Genomic DNA, 19,771 nt, shown 5'->3' with positions numbered 1-19,771 from the left:
AGGGTATTGTAATATACTTTTGCTTATGTATATACCATAAAATGACTTGTGTTGGTGTCTCAATTGGTGCCCAAAATTGCTTATTTTAGTGCTGCTATATGGCAACAAAACATGGAATGTGACAGTTCCTGAAAAACTGAAAATGAAAAATCACTCCAGAGGTCAATTTAGATGACATAATAGGAGTGCTTAGGCTATAAAATGTAACCAACATTGAACTTCAAAGAATAGGAATAAAAGATATCAGGGGACTGTATGGTAGGAAGAGAGAATACACCGGTCATATGGAGAAGATAAGAAATGACAGGTGAACAATTAAGAATTATCCTTTGGAATCCTGGAGATGTCAGGAAAAGGCAAAGAAGGCCTCTAGCATATTAGGTGCCCTCCACTGTAGTGAATTTAGGAGAAGATGTGGATAAGAATTGGCTGGTTGGCTGGCTGTGCACCACTGTAGCCTCGCCTCCCTGGAGCAGTGGGGGTGGGTGGGGCACTGCATACCGTTAGGGGTCATGGAACACAGTTGGGAGCAGGGCATGGCACACAGTGAGGGTGGGCATGGACATGCAGTCTGGGACGGGCATGGCACAGGGTCCCAAAAAGATTCATCATCACTGCCCTAAGGGTTCTGTACCAGAACAAAATAAGACACTTTTTTTTTAAACCCTTATCCTCTCTTAGAGAGAATACTGTATATTGGTTCCAAGGCAGAAGAATGATAAGAGCTAGGCAGTGGGAGGTTAAGTGACTTGCACAGGGTCACACAGCTAGATGCAAACTCAGAATCTCTCAATTCTAGGTCTGCTTCTCAATCCACCAACTTTCTAGCTGTTCCCAAAATGAGACACTCTTAAATCATTCAACAGCTAATAAAAAGAAATTCACTTAGATTGGCAGGATACTTAACAAGATAATCATTGAAAATACCTTGAGTTGTCTGGATGAGTAAAATTCCCTTGCCTCAATTATTCATTATGATTTGGGAACCTAGCCTCTGATTGTCCCTGAAGCTCCTTATGGTTTCTATTTATTTATTTTTTTTGTGGGGGGGGGACATTCCTCATAGCTTTTATAAAAGGAACAAAGTTAACAGTCTGGGGCCTTTTGTCCCCTAAACCAGTCAAGACTTTTTAGTTGTCTTTTTTTTTTCTTTTAAAATTTTCCTTTTTATTTTGCAAGCATCAAAAAAATAAAAAATAGATGTAAGCTATTATTATTAGCTATAGTTTTCTGAGAAGGTGGTGAAGGGTCTAGAGATCATGCCATGTGAAGATTTATTGAAAGAGTAGGAATGGTTTAGCTTAAAAAAAGAGAACACTTAAGATAACTGTATTCAATTATTTGAAGAATTATCACATTAAAGAGAGATTAGACTTGCTCTGATTTTCCCCTGTAAAAATTAAAATTAGATCTCAAATAGTAAAAATGTTATATTTTAGGAGATTTATTAATGATCATTATAAATAAAGGAATAAAAGGGATACAAAATAAAAACCACATGCCTATGGCTAATTAGCCTGTTCAAAACCCCTGCGCTTGCCACCACCATGCTTGTGACATCAAGCCAAAGAGAGAGCCTGAGCAGGATTGCCTGCTCAATTTATTCCCTGTCTACAGGAAGTACGTAATGACAGGAAGTCAGTGGGCTCCCAGGAAATGTAGTTCTTTTTTTTGGGGGGGGGTAACAGATTTTCAATTATACATTCTGCCCTGATGATCAATTTGGGGGGCTAGTCTCCCCAATTTGATCATTTAACATAATCAACTTTCAAATTTAAGAAATTTGGGGATAAAAGGGATTTTGATTATGATTGCTTGGCGCATTGACAAAAAGCCAGCTAGAGGGCAGTCCCCTTCGGCATAAGAGTATTCATACAAAACAAATGCATTCAACCCCACACAGTTCAAATCACTACATCCCAAAAGTTCACTCTGGATCTTCTGGTGCAGCATGTTGTCTGTGCAAGCATCTTCATGATGCCTTCTCAAAAATTCTCAAAAAGAATTTAGACTTTGCATTTTAGAATAATAATACAGGCCCCCTGAAGAGGGTGTTGAAAAACACAGGGATCACTTAGGGATGCATGGCTGAGTTATGAGGTATATGAATCAATTGGCAAGAGAAGTAAAAAAAAAATCCAAATAAATGAAAAAAGATAACTTCTGGATGAAATATAGACTATCAAAGTCTTCTGTGTAAAAATTCTAAGTAAAGGAAAATAAACCTATAACAGGTCCTTGAATCAGGGCCCAATGAAAGTGATTTAAGCAATTATGCAGTACCCAATCAGTAGCCAGGACTACAGAAAGTTTGCCACACTGTGGAAGACTAAAAAGGGACTAGATTATATGAGCAAATGGGAGCCAGGATGTAGTCAGAATAATCAATATGATGTACTTGATATAGAGTGTGTTACAAGGAAGACCTGCATTTAACTCATGTCAACCTCAAGTCTCACACACGATCAAGTCCTTGCACATTTTGCGTAGAATGTCATCAATCCACGTAGGATTGGTTTGGTCTCTTTGACTTTGTGCTCAATTGGCACTATGCAAGTAGCTTTGTACTTCTTTGGCCCTATGCATTGGCTCTTTGTATTTCCTCCTCCTGGAATCAGATAGAATCATTAAACAAAGTCCCATAATTTTTTTAAACAATGGCATCAATTTTATAGTCTAAAGCTTTTGGGGTATATGCATTGACATTAGGGCAAATGTATTTTAAACTTTTATTACTGCAAGATCAAAAAAGTTAAAGAAAATCTTCTTAATATTGGTGACATGTGCTTCAAATATAAAAAGGAGAGGAAAAAAACTGAAATGGTATATTGCACATGCAAGCAAAAACAATAATAAAAAAGTTTTAAAAATAAAAAATATATAGCTTACAATCATTGACACACTGTGTCAGCTAAGAAAAGGTAGAATACAAAGGTTTCTCACCAAAAACTGAGATCCATTTCCTTTTCAAACTTGGCCATGACCCACTGAGTGCAAATGATTTTTTTACAAAGTAACATTTTTTTATAAAGAACACTAGTACAACAGGTAATGGACATTCAAGAAGATTCAAAATCCCCAAATTTATAATAGCCCATTTAATTACAATAGCAAACAAACTTACTAGCATATTTTACATTAATCTGCTGTATGACATTTAAAAAACCTATGAATTGATGGATATTTATCACAGTTTTTTACAGATGTAGCAAATCTTTCAGCCTTTGCTGAGATATTTAAAAAAAAATCTAAATAGATTACAAAAACATAGCAGAGGAGTCTAGAAAAGACCAAACCTCTATACTGTTAATGTTGAGTCTAAAAATGTCACCAAGAATTAGATCATTCTGGTGGAAGGTTAGAGAAAGCTAAAGAGTTACAAATGAGAGATATTCCCTCTTGGGAGCCATCCAGGGGTACCACACGCTAGGAACAACTTCCCAGCTCCTCTGGTATGAGACTGTTATGTCTCATCCATTCACATTTTTACAAATGCGGAGGTGGGGATATAATTGCACTTTACATCAGCCACTGAAATGAACCCTTTACCTCTTGTTACAAATAACTCAGAGGCAAGCAAAATGATTAGTCAGAGCTATTAAAAAAATAAAATCTAAAAATCATGTCTAAAGACCCTTTAAAATCAATTTGAGATATTTAGCTCATTAAATTTTCCAAAGGTTGTTAACGAGGTTGAAGGAGTCCATCATCTATGTGACAATTAACAAAGCCAAAATGGAAAAAAAAAAGCTGTTTTTATGGACTTATACAATATTTTCTTCAGTATAGTTATAGGGGAAAGGTAACAGAATATATCTAATTGTTAAAACACAGATTAAAATCATTCAGTGTAATAGAATAGTATTGATCAGATTAATATATGAACTTAAAAACAACCAAATTAAATCTTAAACAAAACAATCACCAAAATACAATAAAATACAGAGACTTTAATAAATTAATGGAGTCTGAAAAGGTTTAAAATTTTCACCTCCAGTCTCTTTAAAGTTCCTTCTCTTTTTATTCAGATTCCTTTTGTCAGAGCTCTGGGATCTTCCATAGTGAGGGAGAATTTTTCTCTGAGCATAGTGTGAAGGAATCCCACATTGGATGAATCTTAGAGACTGGGCAGGCCCAAATGGCTAGGGGTTGTAGGAAGATGAGTTTCTCCCCTGAATCTCAGGCAAGATAATTGAAAGGATCAGTGCACCCAGGAATGGTAGAAAGGAAAAAAAAAATCTTAAAACTGGGAGTTGTTTGAGATAGATAATGCACTGCTCTTTGAAAGAGTGCCCATGCTTGTAATTTTACTTCCTGTTTGGAGGAGAAACTTCTTTCCCCTTTCTCTGTGGGGTAAAAAGCTAGGGAGCAGCTTGCTTTTCTTGTCATGTGGACAGGGAGTTAGGAGGCTAATTAGTGCCTAAGGAAAACACCTGGTTTTTTTACCAGCTGCCCAGAGAGCAGCTCCAAGTTTGTGAATTACAAAGACACAGTGGCAGCTACCAGCAGAACAGTAGGATCAGCAATAGTGGCTGGGGGCTGCAGCAGGAGCAAGCAATGCCAGAGGCAGCAGCGAGGAATGAGAAGCAGGGGCTCAAGCAGATGGGCGAGAAAAGCAGCTTATCTCTTCTCAGCCAAGAGTCTCAAACTAAAAATAGCCAGGCTAGTAGGGAAGGCAACTGGGCAAAAAGTAGGGAAAGAAAAAAATACAACAGAAAAACAAATCAACAAACAGGCAGGAGCAGCACAGCAGCTCCGATAGAGAGTTTGGAGTTTGATAGAGATATTGGAGTTCTCTCTGAGTTTGAGGGGAGGGACGAAAAACCTTGGCAGGAGAAACATGGCTTAAAACAATTTATCTAGGCTATTTTTAAAAATTTGAGAAATTCTTCTCTGACTAGTGGTTGCCATCAATGTAAAAATTAAAATTAGATCTCAAATAGTAAAAATATTATATTTTAGGAGATTTATTAATGATTATTAGAAATAAAGGAATAAAAGGGATACAAAATAAAAACCATGTGCCCATGGCTAATTAGCCTGTTCAAAACCCCCGTGTTTACCACCACCATGCTTGCTTCATCAAGCCAAAGAGAGAGGCTGAGCAGGATTGCCCACTCAATTTTAAGAGTGCGATCACCAGGAATTTAATTAATTCCAAAGACATTTTATTTACAATTTCATTACAAAATGTAGAAAGAGTGAAGCAAGAAATCAGAGAGAAGATAATGTAAGATATCTAGCCTCAGCACTAATAATTTATCTCTGGTCCCTCTTGGGCAGAGAGAGTTAGTTTCAGGCGGCCTTGGCAAAGCCAAGGACCTGGGGAAGCCTCTCTCAAGAGTAGGTTTTTTCCTGAGGCTGGTCTCTTCAGAGAAAAACCAGCATTTAAGAGCCAGCAGAGGACTGATAAGGGTTGTGAGAAATTGTGAGAGTCTGTGAACACAGATTTTCTGAGTATTAATTCAACATCAGAACCTATCTTGATCAACTCTTCTATTTTCTCGGGTGAATTCTCATTTTTATGACTCTTGAATTCTTCATTTATCTTTTTTCTTGATGCTTCAAGTGCTCTGACATCGTTTTTAAAAACTTGTTATCAGTCCTCTGCTGGCTACTCCAACCTTACAGTTTCTTTCTCACAAACCTTATCAGTCCTCTCTCTGATGCTACTCCAACCTTGAGCACACAGCTGGGCAGGTCCTACACAGTTCAACCCACGACCCTGACTATGCATCCCAAACAGAGAGAAGAGGAGGCTTAACCCTTACAGTTCTGCCTTTACGGCAGTGCCTAGACTACAGCGCCTCTTTTGCGTCATTTCCTGTATCTTCCCCTAATTTTATGTCTACCAATCATAGTTGAGGCTTTGTTTTAGGACTACCCAGAAGGCAGTCAATTCTGATTCATCATCCACTATCACACATGTGGGTCACAGACCTTCCCCACTCAACGTGTGAAATAGGGTGTTTGCACCTTTGGTGATTAAATCTAAAAATGGATAGATCTCTATACTTAACTTTTAAGTACCATGTTCTAAAAATAGACAGAGGTTACAATTTAATCTTCAGAATCAGGAGAGAGTTAAGTATTTCCATTGTTATAATCAGGGGAGTGTTAAATTTAATCTTCACAACACCCACAAGACAGAATTAGGAGTAATGGGCAAAAATTACAGAGACATATTTCATCTTAATATAAGGGAGGGAAACTAATTTCATTTCTCACCTAGATGACTGCCATAATATCCCAATTGGACTTGTTTCTAGCCTTTTCCTCTCTAAAGCATCCTCATGTTGCTGCCAAGGAAATCTTCCAAAAGCACAAGTCTGATTTCATCATTCATCTGCACAAGAAACTTCAGTTGTCTCTATGATAAGATACAAACTTCTCATCTTCTCAATGAAAATTCTTCACAATTTGATTCTGATCTTCCCGTCTGGACTTGTTGCATTTTACTCCCTGTCTTTTCAAACTATACCCTTGTTCCTGTTCTCTCTTATCTTCTATGTCTTTGCTATTCCATATTCCTGAAATGCACTCCTGATTTACTTTCATAATTTATAATCTTTAGATTCCCTTAGGATTATTTCCTAAACTTTGTCTGATCCTGTCAGTTATTAGTGTTCTCTCCCCCTCCTCAAATAATCATTTATATTTATGTGTGCTTTCCCTTGCCCACAGTAAATGTTTAATGAACAAATGCTGATTGGGGTAGAAACTTAAAAAAAAAATTAATCTAGTATATTTTTCTATGGTTACATGATTCATGTTCTTTTCCTCTCCTCCTTCCTCCCTCCTCCCATAGCCAATGTGCAACTCAACTGGGTTTTACAAGTATCATTGATCAAGACCTATTTCCATATTATTAATATTTGCACTAGGGTGATCACTTAGAGTCTACATCCCCAATCATATCCCCATTAAACCATGTGATCAAGAAAATGTCTTTCTTCTGCATTTCTACTCCCACAGCCTTTCTCTGGATGTGGATAGTGTACTTTCTCATTCAGTCCCTTAGAATTGTCCTGGATCATTGCATTGCTGCTAGTCGAGAAATATATTACATTCGATTGTGCCACAGTGTATCCATTTCTGTGTATATCATGTTTTCCTGGTTCTGCTCCTTTCACTCTGCATCAATTCTTGGAGGTCATTCCAGTACACATGGAATTTGTCCAGTTAATTATTTCTTTGAGCACTATATTATTCCATCACCAACAGATACCACAATTTGTTCAGCCATTCCCCAATCGAAGGACATCCCGTCATTTTCCAATTTTTTTGCCACCACAAAGAGCGCAGCTATGAATATTTTTATACACATATTTTTCCTTATTATCTCTTTGGGGTACAAACCCAACAGTGCTGTGGCTGCATCAAAGGAAAGGCATCTTTTAAAGCCCTTTGGGCATAGTTCCAAATTGCCATCCAGAATGGTTGGATCAATTCACAATTCCACTAGCAATGCATTAGTTTCCCATTAGTTTGCCACATTCCCTCCAACATTTATTACTTTCCTTTGCTGTCATATTAGTTATTTTGATTAGCATTTATCTGATTATAAGAGATTTAGAACACTTTTTCATGTGCTTATTGATCATTTTTATTTCTTCATCTGGGGACCCCAAGTTTGTCCCTGTTCCCTTGAGAATACACCGGGAAGGAAGTTTCAGATTTAGCTATTTATGATTGAATAATAGAACTTAAGATACTTAATGGCCCTAGTTTAGGTGGAGTTAGCATACCTTTACCAAATGCTATTTACCCTTTTTGTCCTAATTGCTTCTCCCATTTTGTCAAAGTCCTTTCTTAGGTAGCTCAGCTCTTGTCTGGAAGCCTGTGAGTGTATATAAGTTCCCCACATTCTTTTGTTCCTTGGAGTTGTCATCTAGCACCCTTGCATTCCCAGGCTTGTGGTAGCTAGAATAGCCAGAGCCTTAGGCCCTGTGTGGATTTTGAGCATGGGACTCTGTATGGAGGCTTAAAGATTATACAGTTATCCCTCCTGATTAAAGACTTGGTTTTTCTGCCTATTTAATTCTGTGTTTTTTCCAGTTTAACACAGATAAAGTAATGATAGAGAAAGATAGGTCACAAAAGAGAATAATTCAACCTGTGACCAGGTTTATTTATAATGCTTCAACAGTGGGAGATTTAAGTGTTCGCATAGACACAACAACAACAATTTCATGTTTCACCAAAGCCATAGATTATGGATTTTATGTTATGGTTTATTGACATATGTTTATGTGTGGTTATTGATTTTTCTTGCTATTATGATCTGCTTGATTATTAATTATATATTATGGTTGTTTATATTCTGTTATGCATATGTATGTTCTGTAAATAATCTAGACATTTAGGGGGACAGCTAACTGACTCAGTGGATTTAGAGCAAGGCCAAGAGACAAGAGGTACTGAGTTGAAATGTGGCCTTAGACCCTTTAGCTCTATAATCCCAGGCAGGTCACCTACCCTCCATTGCCTAAGCCTTACCATTCTTTTGCCTTGAACCCAATACACAATATTGCTTTTAAGATGGAAGGTAAGTGTTTAAAAAATATTTAGACATTTAGCCATTGAAGTATCTTGTTGAATGGTGATTTGCATTGGGATATATTTAGTGTATATAGTATTAATATAACTTTGGTATATATTTCCCTTCCACCCCCTACCCCGAGATTCCTAAATTTTTGGCTAGAGAGAGGAATATTAACTAGCTCCAATAAACTCTCATAGATACTCTGTAAATGATTATGTTACCCATTTAAGCGAGAGGGAGAAGAATCTTTGTAAAAAGAGTTAACTGTCCTTTGAGTAATCTGAGAGAACAGTGAGGATTAGGAGAAACTTGTGAGAGTTGGATAGTTAAATGTGTGAGAGAACTAGTCTGTGAGAGATTATGAAAGTTAATTGTAATCTTTGAGAGACAGTTTGGTATTTAGGTGTGACTTTTGTTTATGTAGCTATAGATATTTATGTATCTATTAATTATCTATTGATAATTTAGCTAATAATATTTATCTACATAGACTTACAGATAAACTTATCTTTTTTATTTGTTGATAAATATGTAACTAGTAACATTGGTGTTTGTCTAAACTTTTATGAGACTAAAGTTTGAGATTGTGTGGATAAAGAAAATTTATGTGAAAAGAGATTTCTCATTTTTATAAACTGGGGTGGATAGTTGTTGAAGTTATTGTAATTAATTAAGAAGTATAAGAACACAACTCTTGATTGCTTATGAACCCAGTGTGAGAGAATTAATAAGCTAGTGAGTGAAATAGCAGGCTGAGGGAGTGGGAGGCTTATTGTCTTTGTCCCTGAGAGCATCTGAGGGAAGTTAGTTAGTCACACCTTACATCATCAAGATACCTATCTCATTGAATCCTACCTTTGGGTTCACAAAAATTGTTACATGTAGGATAAAGCTTGGAAATACAAGAAGAGTTAACATTTTGCTATGAATGTCAGTTATAAATAAAATAAGATGATGTGAGGAATGAAATTTTCAGAGAGCTACCTAGTACAAATTATTCCTGGGCATTACTAAACCTTTTTTTTTTCCCCCTGCCAACATCATAGAGGACTTGGGTTTGGATTACAGCTTTGTAGGGATCTGTGGGATCCTCCTGCAAGTCATTTAATTTTTGGTTTCATTGTCTCCATATGCAAATTAAGAGGTTAGATTAATGAGATCTTAATCATCCAGACATTTGCACAAAATTGAGGCAAATTTTAAGCCCATGTAGACTTAAAAATCTACAGAATTAGAAACATTTAACATCTTTGCAATGCTTATTTAGAAGTGACATGATTATGGGTTTAATGCTGAATATTGGATTCAAAGTCATAAGAGCTATGCTGTAGCAATTTAGAAAAGAACGTAACTTTATGTCTCTTTAAAAAATTTTTGTGTTCAAGGAACTAGAAGCCATTCGTGTCAAGGTAAAATCTGGAGAAAGGCCAATGCCACCTCTTGCAGCAATCCAGCCCAAAACAATAACTTTGAGTCATCCATTCAATGGGAATACAGATTTGTTAGGATTAAGTGTTGTTAATCCTTCAATTATCCAGATACAACCTCTTAAAAGAACTGAACAACAGGATTTAGCAAATACTTTACCTTCACCTCCTCTTCAGTTTCTTGTGCAGAGACCTCTGCCCCCTCTTGGACCAGTTTCTGTGGAGAAGTTTTTGGCACATAAAATGCAAAATGGACAGAGATCTACATTTATTCCTTTGTCTGTTTTGAACACTTCAGCAATTACATCTTCAGCAGTTACATCCAATTCAGCAAATTTACTTATTTCCACACCTGAGAGTGAGCGCACTGAGAAGCTCAAAAAATCTTTAAAAGTGAAAACCCGATCAGGGCGGATTTCACGGCCACCAAAATATAAAGCTAAAGATTACAAGTTCATTAAAACTCAGGATTTAGCTGATGGGCACCAGTCAGATTCTGATGACTATTCAGAACTTAATGTGGAAGAGGAAGATGACAAGAGGGGGAAAGATACATTATTTAATTCTTCAAGTGGTTACCTGAAACCTAAAACATTTAAGTGTCAGACTTGTGAAAAGTCCTATATAGGACAAGGAGGACTAGCTCGACATTATAAGCTTAATCCAGGGCATGGGCAACTGGAACCTAAAATACTGATACCTGGTAAACCCAATGGAAATGGAGAAGCTGGAGACATCACTGTGAATACAGTCACTACTGAATCATCAATTCATGAAAGTACTCTAGCTCCTGGTGTGGCAGAGTCAGATTCAGCATGGAATGGACAACAGGTAAAACTGCTTTTTTTCTTGATTTCCTATCTCCCGTCTCTATTTATATCATTGACTTTAAACTAGAAACTCTCCTTGAGATTTATGAGCAGCTATTCTTGTATACTGGAAATGTCTTCATAGTGCAAACTACAGAGGAAAACAGATTAGAGTGAACATTCAGTTTAACTGTCTCCTCTTACCTCTAAGCTAGATAGTTATTAAGAGCCTAGAATGTATTAGAGTTTAAATGCTGAAAGTTTAGCTGCTGGATGATCTTTTAAGGGTAGTTTATAGAGCTCTCTTTGTCTAAACATACATACACAAATTCATTGTCTTTCTTTTTCTTTAACTAGATCTGTTTAACAAATATTTAAGCCACCATAAATTGCTTTGTCACAATTTAGCCACCATAAACTACTGTATTGTAAGGTACTTTGCAATATGCTCCATATCTTTTTTTCTAAATAGGCAGATCCCAAAATCCAACTGAGTAGGTTTTGTATAGGAAGACAGTTCTCTTTAGAACTGTGGAGATAACAGATTTAAGAGATTTGTCATCCCTAGCTGATAAGGAATCATACCCCTATCTAGGGATAGGTCTGGGGAAACCTTTCAGATAAGTAGGATTATCTACTCTTAAGACAGCTTGTACTTTATCTACACTTTTAAGTGTTTTACCCTTGTATAGCATGAATTTTTCTATTTTCTTTTACCCTTGCAAATAAGCATAAGGAACAGATCTGTAATTTGTTGGTATTGAGATTCCTGGATGAGGAAAGCTCTACCAATGGATTTTTGGCACCTTCTCTTTACAATTTATAATCTCAAGGCATTGTCTAGAGTTGTGTTGGCAAACATGACACACATGTCCCCTTCCCCTTTTCCATGTAGGACTAAGGTTATTTCTCTGATCATCTGCCCCTCTGCCTAGCAGCCCAATGGGAGTTCTTCTTTCCTACCCTGTCTGGGGTAAGGCAGGTGGGGCTCACATGCTTCATGAGGGTTGCAGTTTGGTCACTCAGTCTCTAAAAGGTTTGCTATCACTGACCTAGAGCAATGAGAAATTAAATTACTTGTCCAGGGTCAAAAAGCCAGGATGTTTCTAAAATGGGACTTGAACCAAGCTAGCTCTGAGGCCAGCTCTCTTTCCATTATGCCACATTGCTCTTTCCCTGGCAGTGTAATGATGATATTTGAGGGGTATATTTGATGGATACTTGATAAATAATGGATCAGGTAGTTATCTTCCTTTTGCCTACCCTCCTTCCTCTATACCTCCCTTCCTCCCCTCTTCTTCCCTTCAGTTTCCTCTTCCCCTTTCTTCAGCCTCCTTCTAAGTCACTCAGGGTGAGCTATGATGTTTCAGAGGAAATACTCTTTTCTTTATCTCAATTAAGGGTTTATTGGGGAAAACAGGACAAGATAGAGGATGAAGGTAAGAGGGGTAGGATTTCCCTATTATCTACAATGAGTGTTAGGTTGGAGGATATTGAGAGAAATGGCAGTTCAGTCCCATGAAACAGAGCCAGGACTATTATCTTTCTTCTTCCTTTATTGTCAGCCAGGTCACCTCCAACTTGATTATCCCAAGTCCCAGAGATAAACCCAGCTTCTTCCTTCACATCAGCCAGAAAACCCAAAGACCTTAAAATCCAGTCAAGCAGTTGACTCTTGCCTCCAACTGTTTCCCAGTCACATTCCAAAAGGAGTCTTCATTTGTCTGACAGCTGATCCATCTCCAACTTCTGTCCTTTGCATGTATGCCTCTTCCATAGCAGATAAAACTAGAAAACAAAATCATGTGATTTGGATTGTGTGGAAATGTTGGAAGTGAACAAAAGGACAAGGAATTGGTTTGTTTTCCCCGAACATTTCTTTTTCTTTTTTTTTTAAAATATATTTTATTTGATCATTTCCAAGCATTATTCGTTAAAGACATAGATCATTTTCTTTTCCTCCCCCCCACCCCCCATAGCCGACGCGTAAGTCCACTGGGCATTAGATGTTTTCTTGATTTGAACCCATTGCTTTGTTGATAGTATTTGCATCAGAGTGTTCGCTCAGAGTCTTTCCTCTGTCATGTCCCCTCAACCTCTGTATTCAGGCAGTTGCTTTTTCTCGGTGTTTCCACTCCCATAGTTTATCCTTTGCTTATGAATGGTGTTTTTTTCTCCTGGATCCCTGCAAGTTGTTCAGGGACATTACACCACTACTAATGGAGAAGTCCATTACGTTCGATTATACCACAGTGTATTAGTCTCTGTGTACAATGTTCTCCTGGTTCTGCTCCTCTCGCTCTGCATCACTTCCTGGAGGTTGTTCCAGTCTCCATGGAACTTCTCCACTTTATTATTCCTTTTAGCACAATAGTACTCCATCACCAACATATACCACAGTTTGTTCAGCCATTCCCCAATTGATGGGCATCCCCTCGTTTTCCAGTTTTGGGCCACCACAAAGAGCGCAGCTATGAATATTTTTGTACAAGTCTTTTTGTCCATTATCTCTTTGGGGTACAGACCCAGCAGTGCTATGGCTGGGTCAAAGGGTAGATATTCTTTTGTCGCCCTTTGGGCATAGTTCCTAATTGCCCTCCAGAATGGTTGGATCAATTTACAACTCCACCAGCAATGAATTAATGTCCCTACTTTGCCACATCCCCTCCAGCATTCATTACTTTCCTTTGCTGTTATGTTAGCCAATCTGCTAGGTGTGAGGTGATGACTCAGAGTTGTTTTGATTTGCATCTCTCTGATTATAAGAGATGTAGAACACTTCTTCATGTGCTTGTTAATAGTTTTGATTTCTTTATCTGAGAACTGCCTATCCATTTCCCTTGCCCATTTATCAATTGGAGAATGGCTTGATTTTTTGTACAATTGATTTAGCTCATTATAAATATGAGTAATTAAACCTTTGTCAGAGGTTTCTATGAAGATTTCTTCCCAATTTGTTGTTTCCCTTCTGATTTTAGTTATATTGGTTTTGTTTGTACAAAAGCTTTTTAGTTTGATGTAGTCAAAATTATTTATTTTACATTTTGTGATTCTTTCTATATCTTGCTTGGTTTTAAAGCCTTTCCCCTCCCAAAGGTCTGACATGTATACTATTCTGTGTTTACCCAATTTACTTATGGTTTCCTTCTTTATGTTTAAGTCACTCACCCATTTTGAATTTATCTTGGTGTAGGGTGTGAGGTGTTGATCTATTCCTAGTCTCTCCCACACTGTCTTCCAATTTTCCCAGCAGTTTTTATCGAATAGTGGATTTTTGTCCCAAAAGCTGGGATCTTTGGGTTTATCGTATACTGTCTTGCTGAGGTCGCTTTCCCCCAGTCTATTCCACTGATCTTCCTTTCTGTTTCTTAGCCAGTACCAAATTGTTTTGATGACTGCTGCTTTGTAATATAGTTTTAGGTCAGGGACTGCAAGGCCCCCATCATATGTGTTTTTTTTCATTATTTCCCTGGATATCCTTGATCTTTTGTTCTTCCAAATGAACTTTGTTATGGTTTTTTCTAAATCAGTGAAGAAGTATTTTGGTAGTTCAATGGGTATGGCACTAAATAGATAAATAAGTTTGGGTAGGATGGTCATTTTTATTATATTGGCTCGTCCTATCCATGAGCAGTTAATGTTTTTCCATTTGTTCAAGTCTAGTTTTAGTTGTGTGGCGAGTGTTTTGTAGTTGTGTTCATATAGTTCCTGTGTTTGTCTTGGGAGGTAGATTCCTAGGTATTTTATTTTGTCTAAGGTGATTTTGAATGGGATTTCTCTTTCTAGTTCTTGCTGCTGAGCTGTGTTGGAGATATATAGAAAAGCTGATGATTTATGTGGGTTTATTTTGTATCCTGCAACTTTGCTAAAGTTGTTGATTATTTCAATTAGCTTTTTGGTTGAATCTCTAGGATTCTTTAAGTAGACCATCATGTCATCCGCAAAGAGTGATAACTTGGTCTCCTCCTTGCCTATTTTGATGCCTTCAATTCCTTTATCTTCTCTAATTGCTACTGCTAGTGTTTCTAGTACAATGTCAAATAGTAGAGGTGATAATGGGCATCCTTGTTTCACTCCTGATCTTATTGGGAATGCATCTAGTTTATCCCCATTGCAGATGATATTAGCTGTTGGTTTTAGATATATACTATTTATTATTTTTAGGAATGACCCTTCTATTCCTATGCTTTCTAGTGTTTTTAATAGGAATGGGTGTTGTATTTTATCAAAGGCTTTTTCTGCATCTATTGAGATAATCATGTGGTTCTTGCTAGTTTGCTTGTTGATGTGGTCAATTATGTGGATGGTTTTCCTAATGTTGAACTAGCCCTGCATCCCTGGTATGAATCCTACTTGATCATGGTGAATGATCCTTCTGATCACTTGCTGGAGTCTTTTTGCTAGTATCCTATTTAAGATTTTTGCATCTATATTCATTAGGGAGATTGGCCTATAGTTTTCTTTCTCTGTTTTTGACCTGCCTGGTTTTGGAATCAGTACCATGTTTGTGTCGTAAAAGGAGTTTGGTAGAACTCCCTCTTTGCTTATTATGTCAAATAGTTTGTATAGTATTGGGATTAACTGTTCTCTGAATGTTTGATAGAATTCACAGGTGAATCCATCAGGCCCTGGGGATTTTTTCTTAGGAAGTTCTTTGATGGCTTGTTGGATTTCAATTTCTGATATGGGATTATTTAAGAATTCTATTTCCTCTTCTGTTAGTCTAGGCAGTTTGTATTTTTGTATATATTCATCCATTTCTCCTAAATTGGTGTATTTATTGCCATATAATTGGGCAAAGTAATTTCTAATGATTGCCTTAATTTCCTCCTCATTGGAGGTGCTGTCCCCCTTTTCATCTTTAATGCTGTGAATTTGCTTTTCTTCCTTCCTTTTTTTAATTAGATTGACCAGTACTTTGTCTATTTTGTTTGTTTTTTCAAAGTACCAGCTTCTTGTCTTATTTATTAAATCAATAGTTCTATCACTTTCGATTTTATTAATTTCTCCCTTAATTTTTAGGATTTCTAATTTGGTTTTCTGCTGGGGGTTTTTAATTTGATCGCTTTCGAGTTTTTTCAATTGCATTTCCAATTGATTGATCTCTGCTCTCCCTTGTTTGTTAATATAAGCTTTCAGGGATATGAATTTGCCTCTGATTAATCGCTTTGGCTGCATCCCAAAAGGTTTGAAAGGATGTTTCGCCATTGTCATTTTCCTTGATGAAATTATTAATTGTTTCTATGATTTCTTCTTTAACTAAACGGTTTTGGAGTATCATATTGTTTAATTTCCAATTGGTTTTAGATTTGGTTTTCCATGTACCATTACTAATCATTATTTTTATTGCCTTGTGATCTGAGAAGGCTGCATTCATTATTTCTGCTTTTTTGCATTTGTGTGCTATGTTTCTGTGACCTAATGTATGGTCAATTTTTGTGAATGTGCCATGTGGTGCTGAGAAGAAGGTGTATTCCTTTTTATCCCTATTTATTTTTCTCCATATGTCTATTAATTCTAATTTTTCTAAGATTTCATTCACTTCTTTTACCTCTTTCTTATTTATTTTTTGATTTGATTTATCTAAATTTGATAATGGTTGGTTTAAGTCTCCCACTAGTATGGTTTTATTGTCTATTTCTTCCTTCAATTCTCCTAGTTTCTCCATTAGAAATTTGGGTGCTATATTATTTGGTGCATACATGTTGATTAATGATATTTCCTCGTTGTCTAGAGTCCCTTTTAACAAAATATAATTACCTTCCCTATCCCTTTTGATCAGGTCTATTTTTGCATTGGCTTTATCAGATATCATGATTACCACTCCTGCCTTCTTTCTATCAGTTGAGGCCCAGAAGGTCTTACTCCATCCCTTAATTCTGACCTTGTGGGTGTCAACCCGCCTCATGTGTGTTTCTTGAAGACAACATATGGTAGGGTTTTGGATTCTAATCCATTCTGCTATTCGTCTACGTTTTATGGGTGAGTTCATCCCATTCATGTTCAAAGTTATGATTGTCATTTGTGGACTCCCTGGCATTTTGATAGCCTTCCCTAATTCTAACCTTTTCTTCTTCGGCTCTACCTTTTAGTCCAGTGATTTACTTTGAATCAGTCCCCCTTGTCCCCTCCCTTGATGTTTCCCTTTTTAGTCCCTCCCTTTTTGTTCCCTCCCCCTCCCCCCTCTCTTTCCCTCCCTTTTTGTTCTCCCTCTCCCCCTCCCCCCCTTGGTTTTCCCTTCTCCTTACCCTTGTTGGGTAAGATAGAATTCAAGATCCCAATGGATCTGGATGTTTTTCCCTCTCAGAGTTGATTTCCCTGAGATTGAGGTTTAAGTAAACGCCCCCCCCCCCCTTCCTCTCCTTCTTATAGGAGTTTTCTTCCCCTCCCCTTCCCATGTAAATCTTTGTGTGAGAACCATTATTCTATTTGGTCTTTCTTTACCCCCTATTTATACATTACATTTTCCCCACATGTTAGTATACATAGATTGATATAAATGTAGTCCTTATAGAAGAGAGTTTGAGTAAAAGAAGAAGATAACATTTTTCCCCTTTCCTTAATATTTACCTTTTCAGGTATTCCTTGCTCTTTGATTTTCGGTATCAAACTTTCCACAGAGCTCTGGTCTTTTCTTTGCAAAAAGTTGGAAGTCTTCTATTTTGTTGAATGCCCATACTTTCCCTTGGAAGTATATAGTCAGTTTTGCTGGGTAGCTGATTCTTGGTTGGAGACCCAGCTCTCTTGCCTTTCTGAAGATCATGTGCCATGCCTTACGATCATTCAGAGTAGAACTTGCAAGGTCTTGTGTGACCCTGATTGGCATTCCTTTATATCTAAATTGTCTTTTTCTGGCTTCCTGTAGGATTTTTTCTTTTGTTTGATAGCTTTGGAATTTGGCAATTACATTCCTGGGAGTTGTCTTTTGGGGGTTTAGTGTAGAAGGTGTTCTGTGAGCTCTGTCAGTGGCTGTATTGCCCCCTTGTTCTAGAATCTCTGGGCAATTTTCTTTGATTATATCTTGTATCACCATGTCCAGTTTGGTGTTTATTTCTGGCTTTTCTGGGAGTCCAATTATTCTTAAATTCTCTCTTCTCCCTCTATTTTCCAGATCTATCACCTTGTCGGTGAGATATTTTATGTTCTCTTCTAATTTCTTGGTGTTTTGGCTTTGCTTTATTAGTTCTTGCTTTAAAGCCTGGTTTTCTTTTACAGTTTGGTCAAACTGGTTTTGTAGATGCGTGAATTTCTTTTGCATTATTTCCCACTTTTCCTCCCAGAGGGCTTCCATCTTTTTGGTTATTTCTGATTCAAATTCTTCATGGGTTTGTGGAGAGTTTCTATTTCCTTTGGAAGATTTTGGAGTATTTTCTTGTATATCTTCTTCTATCTGCTCTGTATTTTGTATTTTGGCTCCATAGAATGTGTCCAAAGTCGCCCCTTTCTTCTTATTTTTCTTGGTATTTTGGGGCTTCTGTGCTTCTGTGGAGTTTGCCATCTCTGAATGTGGAGGATTAGCTTTTCTTATCTCTGTCTGGTGTTCAGAGGCTTTAGTCCTGGGCAGATGTTGGTTCTATGAGCTTTCCCTGGGTTAAACTGAATATGCCTCACTGGAACTGGAATGGAAGGGTCGAACCTCGTTGCTTTCCGGAAGTTGCCTTCAGAATCACTGGCCGTGAGGCTGTTTCGTCGGCCTGCGGGGGGATGGGCTGCAGCTTCCCCAAGCTCCGAGGGCAGGGACTTTCACTGAGACTTGGATAGCAGGATCCAGCCCGTGAGGCTGTCTTGCTCCAGGCAGTGACTTTCACTGGGACTCGGATAGAAGGCCCTGAGGGTTGTTGTTCCGAGGACCCTGCTCTCTGAGCCGGGCCGGGCTGCGGCTTCCCGGAGCCTTGGACTCTGCGCTCCTACCCCTTAGGTCCGAGTGATCTCGGGTTCTGGCTTTTGAGGGGAGCCGTACCTTTTGATCCGGGTCCAGGTCCAGGAGGAGGGTTCCCAGGGTCTGTGCTGTTGATCGTTTTGAATTTCGGCGCCTTAGGAGCTTATAGTTTGAGATCGGTCGGGAAGGGTTTTCCGGAGATCTGAACTTTAGCTTTCTCTAAGCCGCCATCTTAACCGGAAGTCCTCCCCGAACATTTCTATAATGGTATCTTTTATCATTCCTTAATTTATCAGTAAATTATTGGTAATGTGCTCCTTGAGTGACTCACCAAATACCAAAATACCAAAGATTGGTATTTTGTGATTTGATGCTATGTAGCACCACCAGAATATTATTATTATTATTATCATTATTATTATTGGGTTTTTATTTCAGGCAGAAGATTGGGATCATTAAAAACACTGTTCATTTTCTCAAGGCAAGCCAGTTAACCCTTTTATTCTGTTCAGTTAGTTTTTTTGATAGTTTTTTTCTTTCTTGACATCTATCACTATTTCCCTCCCCTTTCTTCATTTAATCCTATCCTTCCAAAAATTCTTCCTTTGTAAGCAAAGTGAAGCAAAACAAATCCACACATTGATTATATCTGAAAATGTAAGTCATTCTGCATGTATAGTCCATCAATATCCATTTATAATCAGTTGGTGAAAAACATGCCTCATAAGATTGTGATTGGTCATTATGTTAATTATTGTTCTTAAGTATTTTAAAAATATATTTTAAAGTTATGAACTGATAGGAACTGGTTTTCCCTGTAGATTGGCTCTTGGAGAGAAGGGAAAAGAGAGAGAAATAATCCCATGTGGATGAGGAGTTGACAGGGTTGAGGGGGCTGTGAATAGAATCATGGATTCCATTTTATTGAGCACAGAGGTCCAATATTTATGTAGTTTCTATAGTCTTTGATCAAAGGAAAATAATATGTCAAGAGCATACATCCTTGGTGACAGTTAGAGTGTCCAGCTGCAGTTAGGAGTACTCTTCACCCAATGGTAATCTTCAAAGCTTCTTTCTCATCACTAAAGTAAGGATTTCTTTAGAAGCACAA

At 37.6% G+C, this 19,771-nt stretch overlaps 2 protein-coding genes across 4 annotated transcripts in view; one reads left to right on the top strand and one right to left on the bottom strand.

Annotated features, from left to right (window-relative positions):
- The window catches only part of ZNF839 (zinc finger protein 839), a 68,885-nt gene that overhangs the window by 8,616 nt on the left and 40,498 nt on the right, over nt 1–19,771 (top strand). For 2 of the 3 annotated variants that reach the window (XM_001373840.5, XM_016433908.2), the window contains exon 2: nt 9,931–10,803. The exons of the other annotated variant lie outside the window; for it this stretch is intronic. In XM_001373840.5, coding sequence (XP_001373877.3) covers nt 9,931–10,803 — 873 coding nt within the window. The remainder of the gene's footprint in view (nt 1–9,930; nt 10,804–19,771) is intronic. 3 annotated transcript variants of the gene reach the window in all.
- Nucleotides 12,320–19,771, bottom strand: part of CINP (cyclin dependent kinase 2 interacting protein) — a 75,723-nt gene continuing 68,271 nt past the window's right edge. The window contains exon 5 of the mRNA XM_007473535.3: nt 12,320–12,569. Coding sequence (XP_007473597.1) covers nt 12,478–12,569 — 92 coding nt within the window. The 3' untranslated portion in view covers nt 12,320–12,477. The remainder of the gene's footprint in view (nt 12,570–19,771) is intronic.

The sequence above is a fragment of the Monodelphis domestica genome, chromosome 1 (genome assembly GCF_027887165.1).
Source record: "Monodelphis domestica isolate mMonDom1 chromosome 1, mMonDom1.pri, whole genome shotgun sequence".
NCBI classification, from domain to species: domain Eukaryota; kingdom Metazoa; phylum Chordata; class Mammalia; order Didelphimorphia; family Didelphidae; genus Monodelphis; species Monodelphis domestica.
The sequence above is the reverse complement of the archived record's forward strand: the minus strand, read 5'-3'. Positions and strand labels throughout refer to the sequence as shown.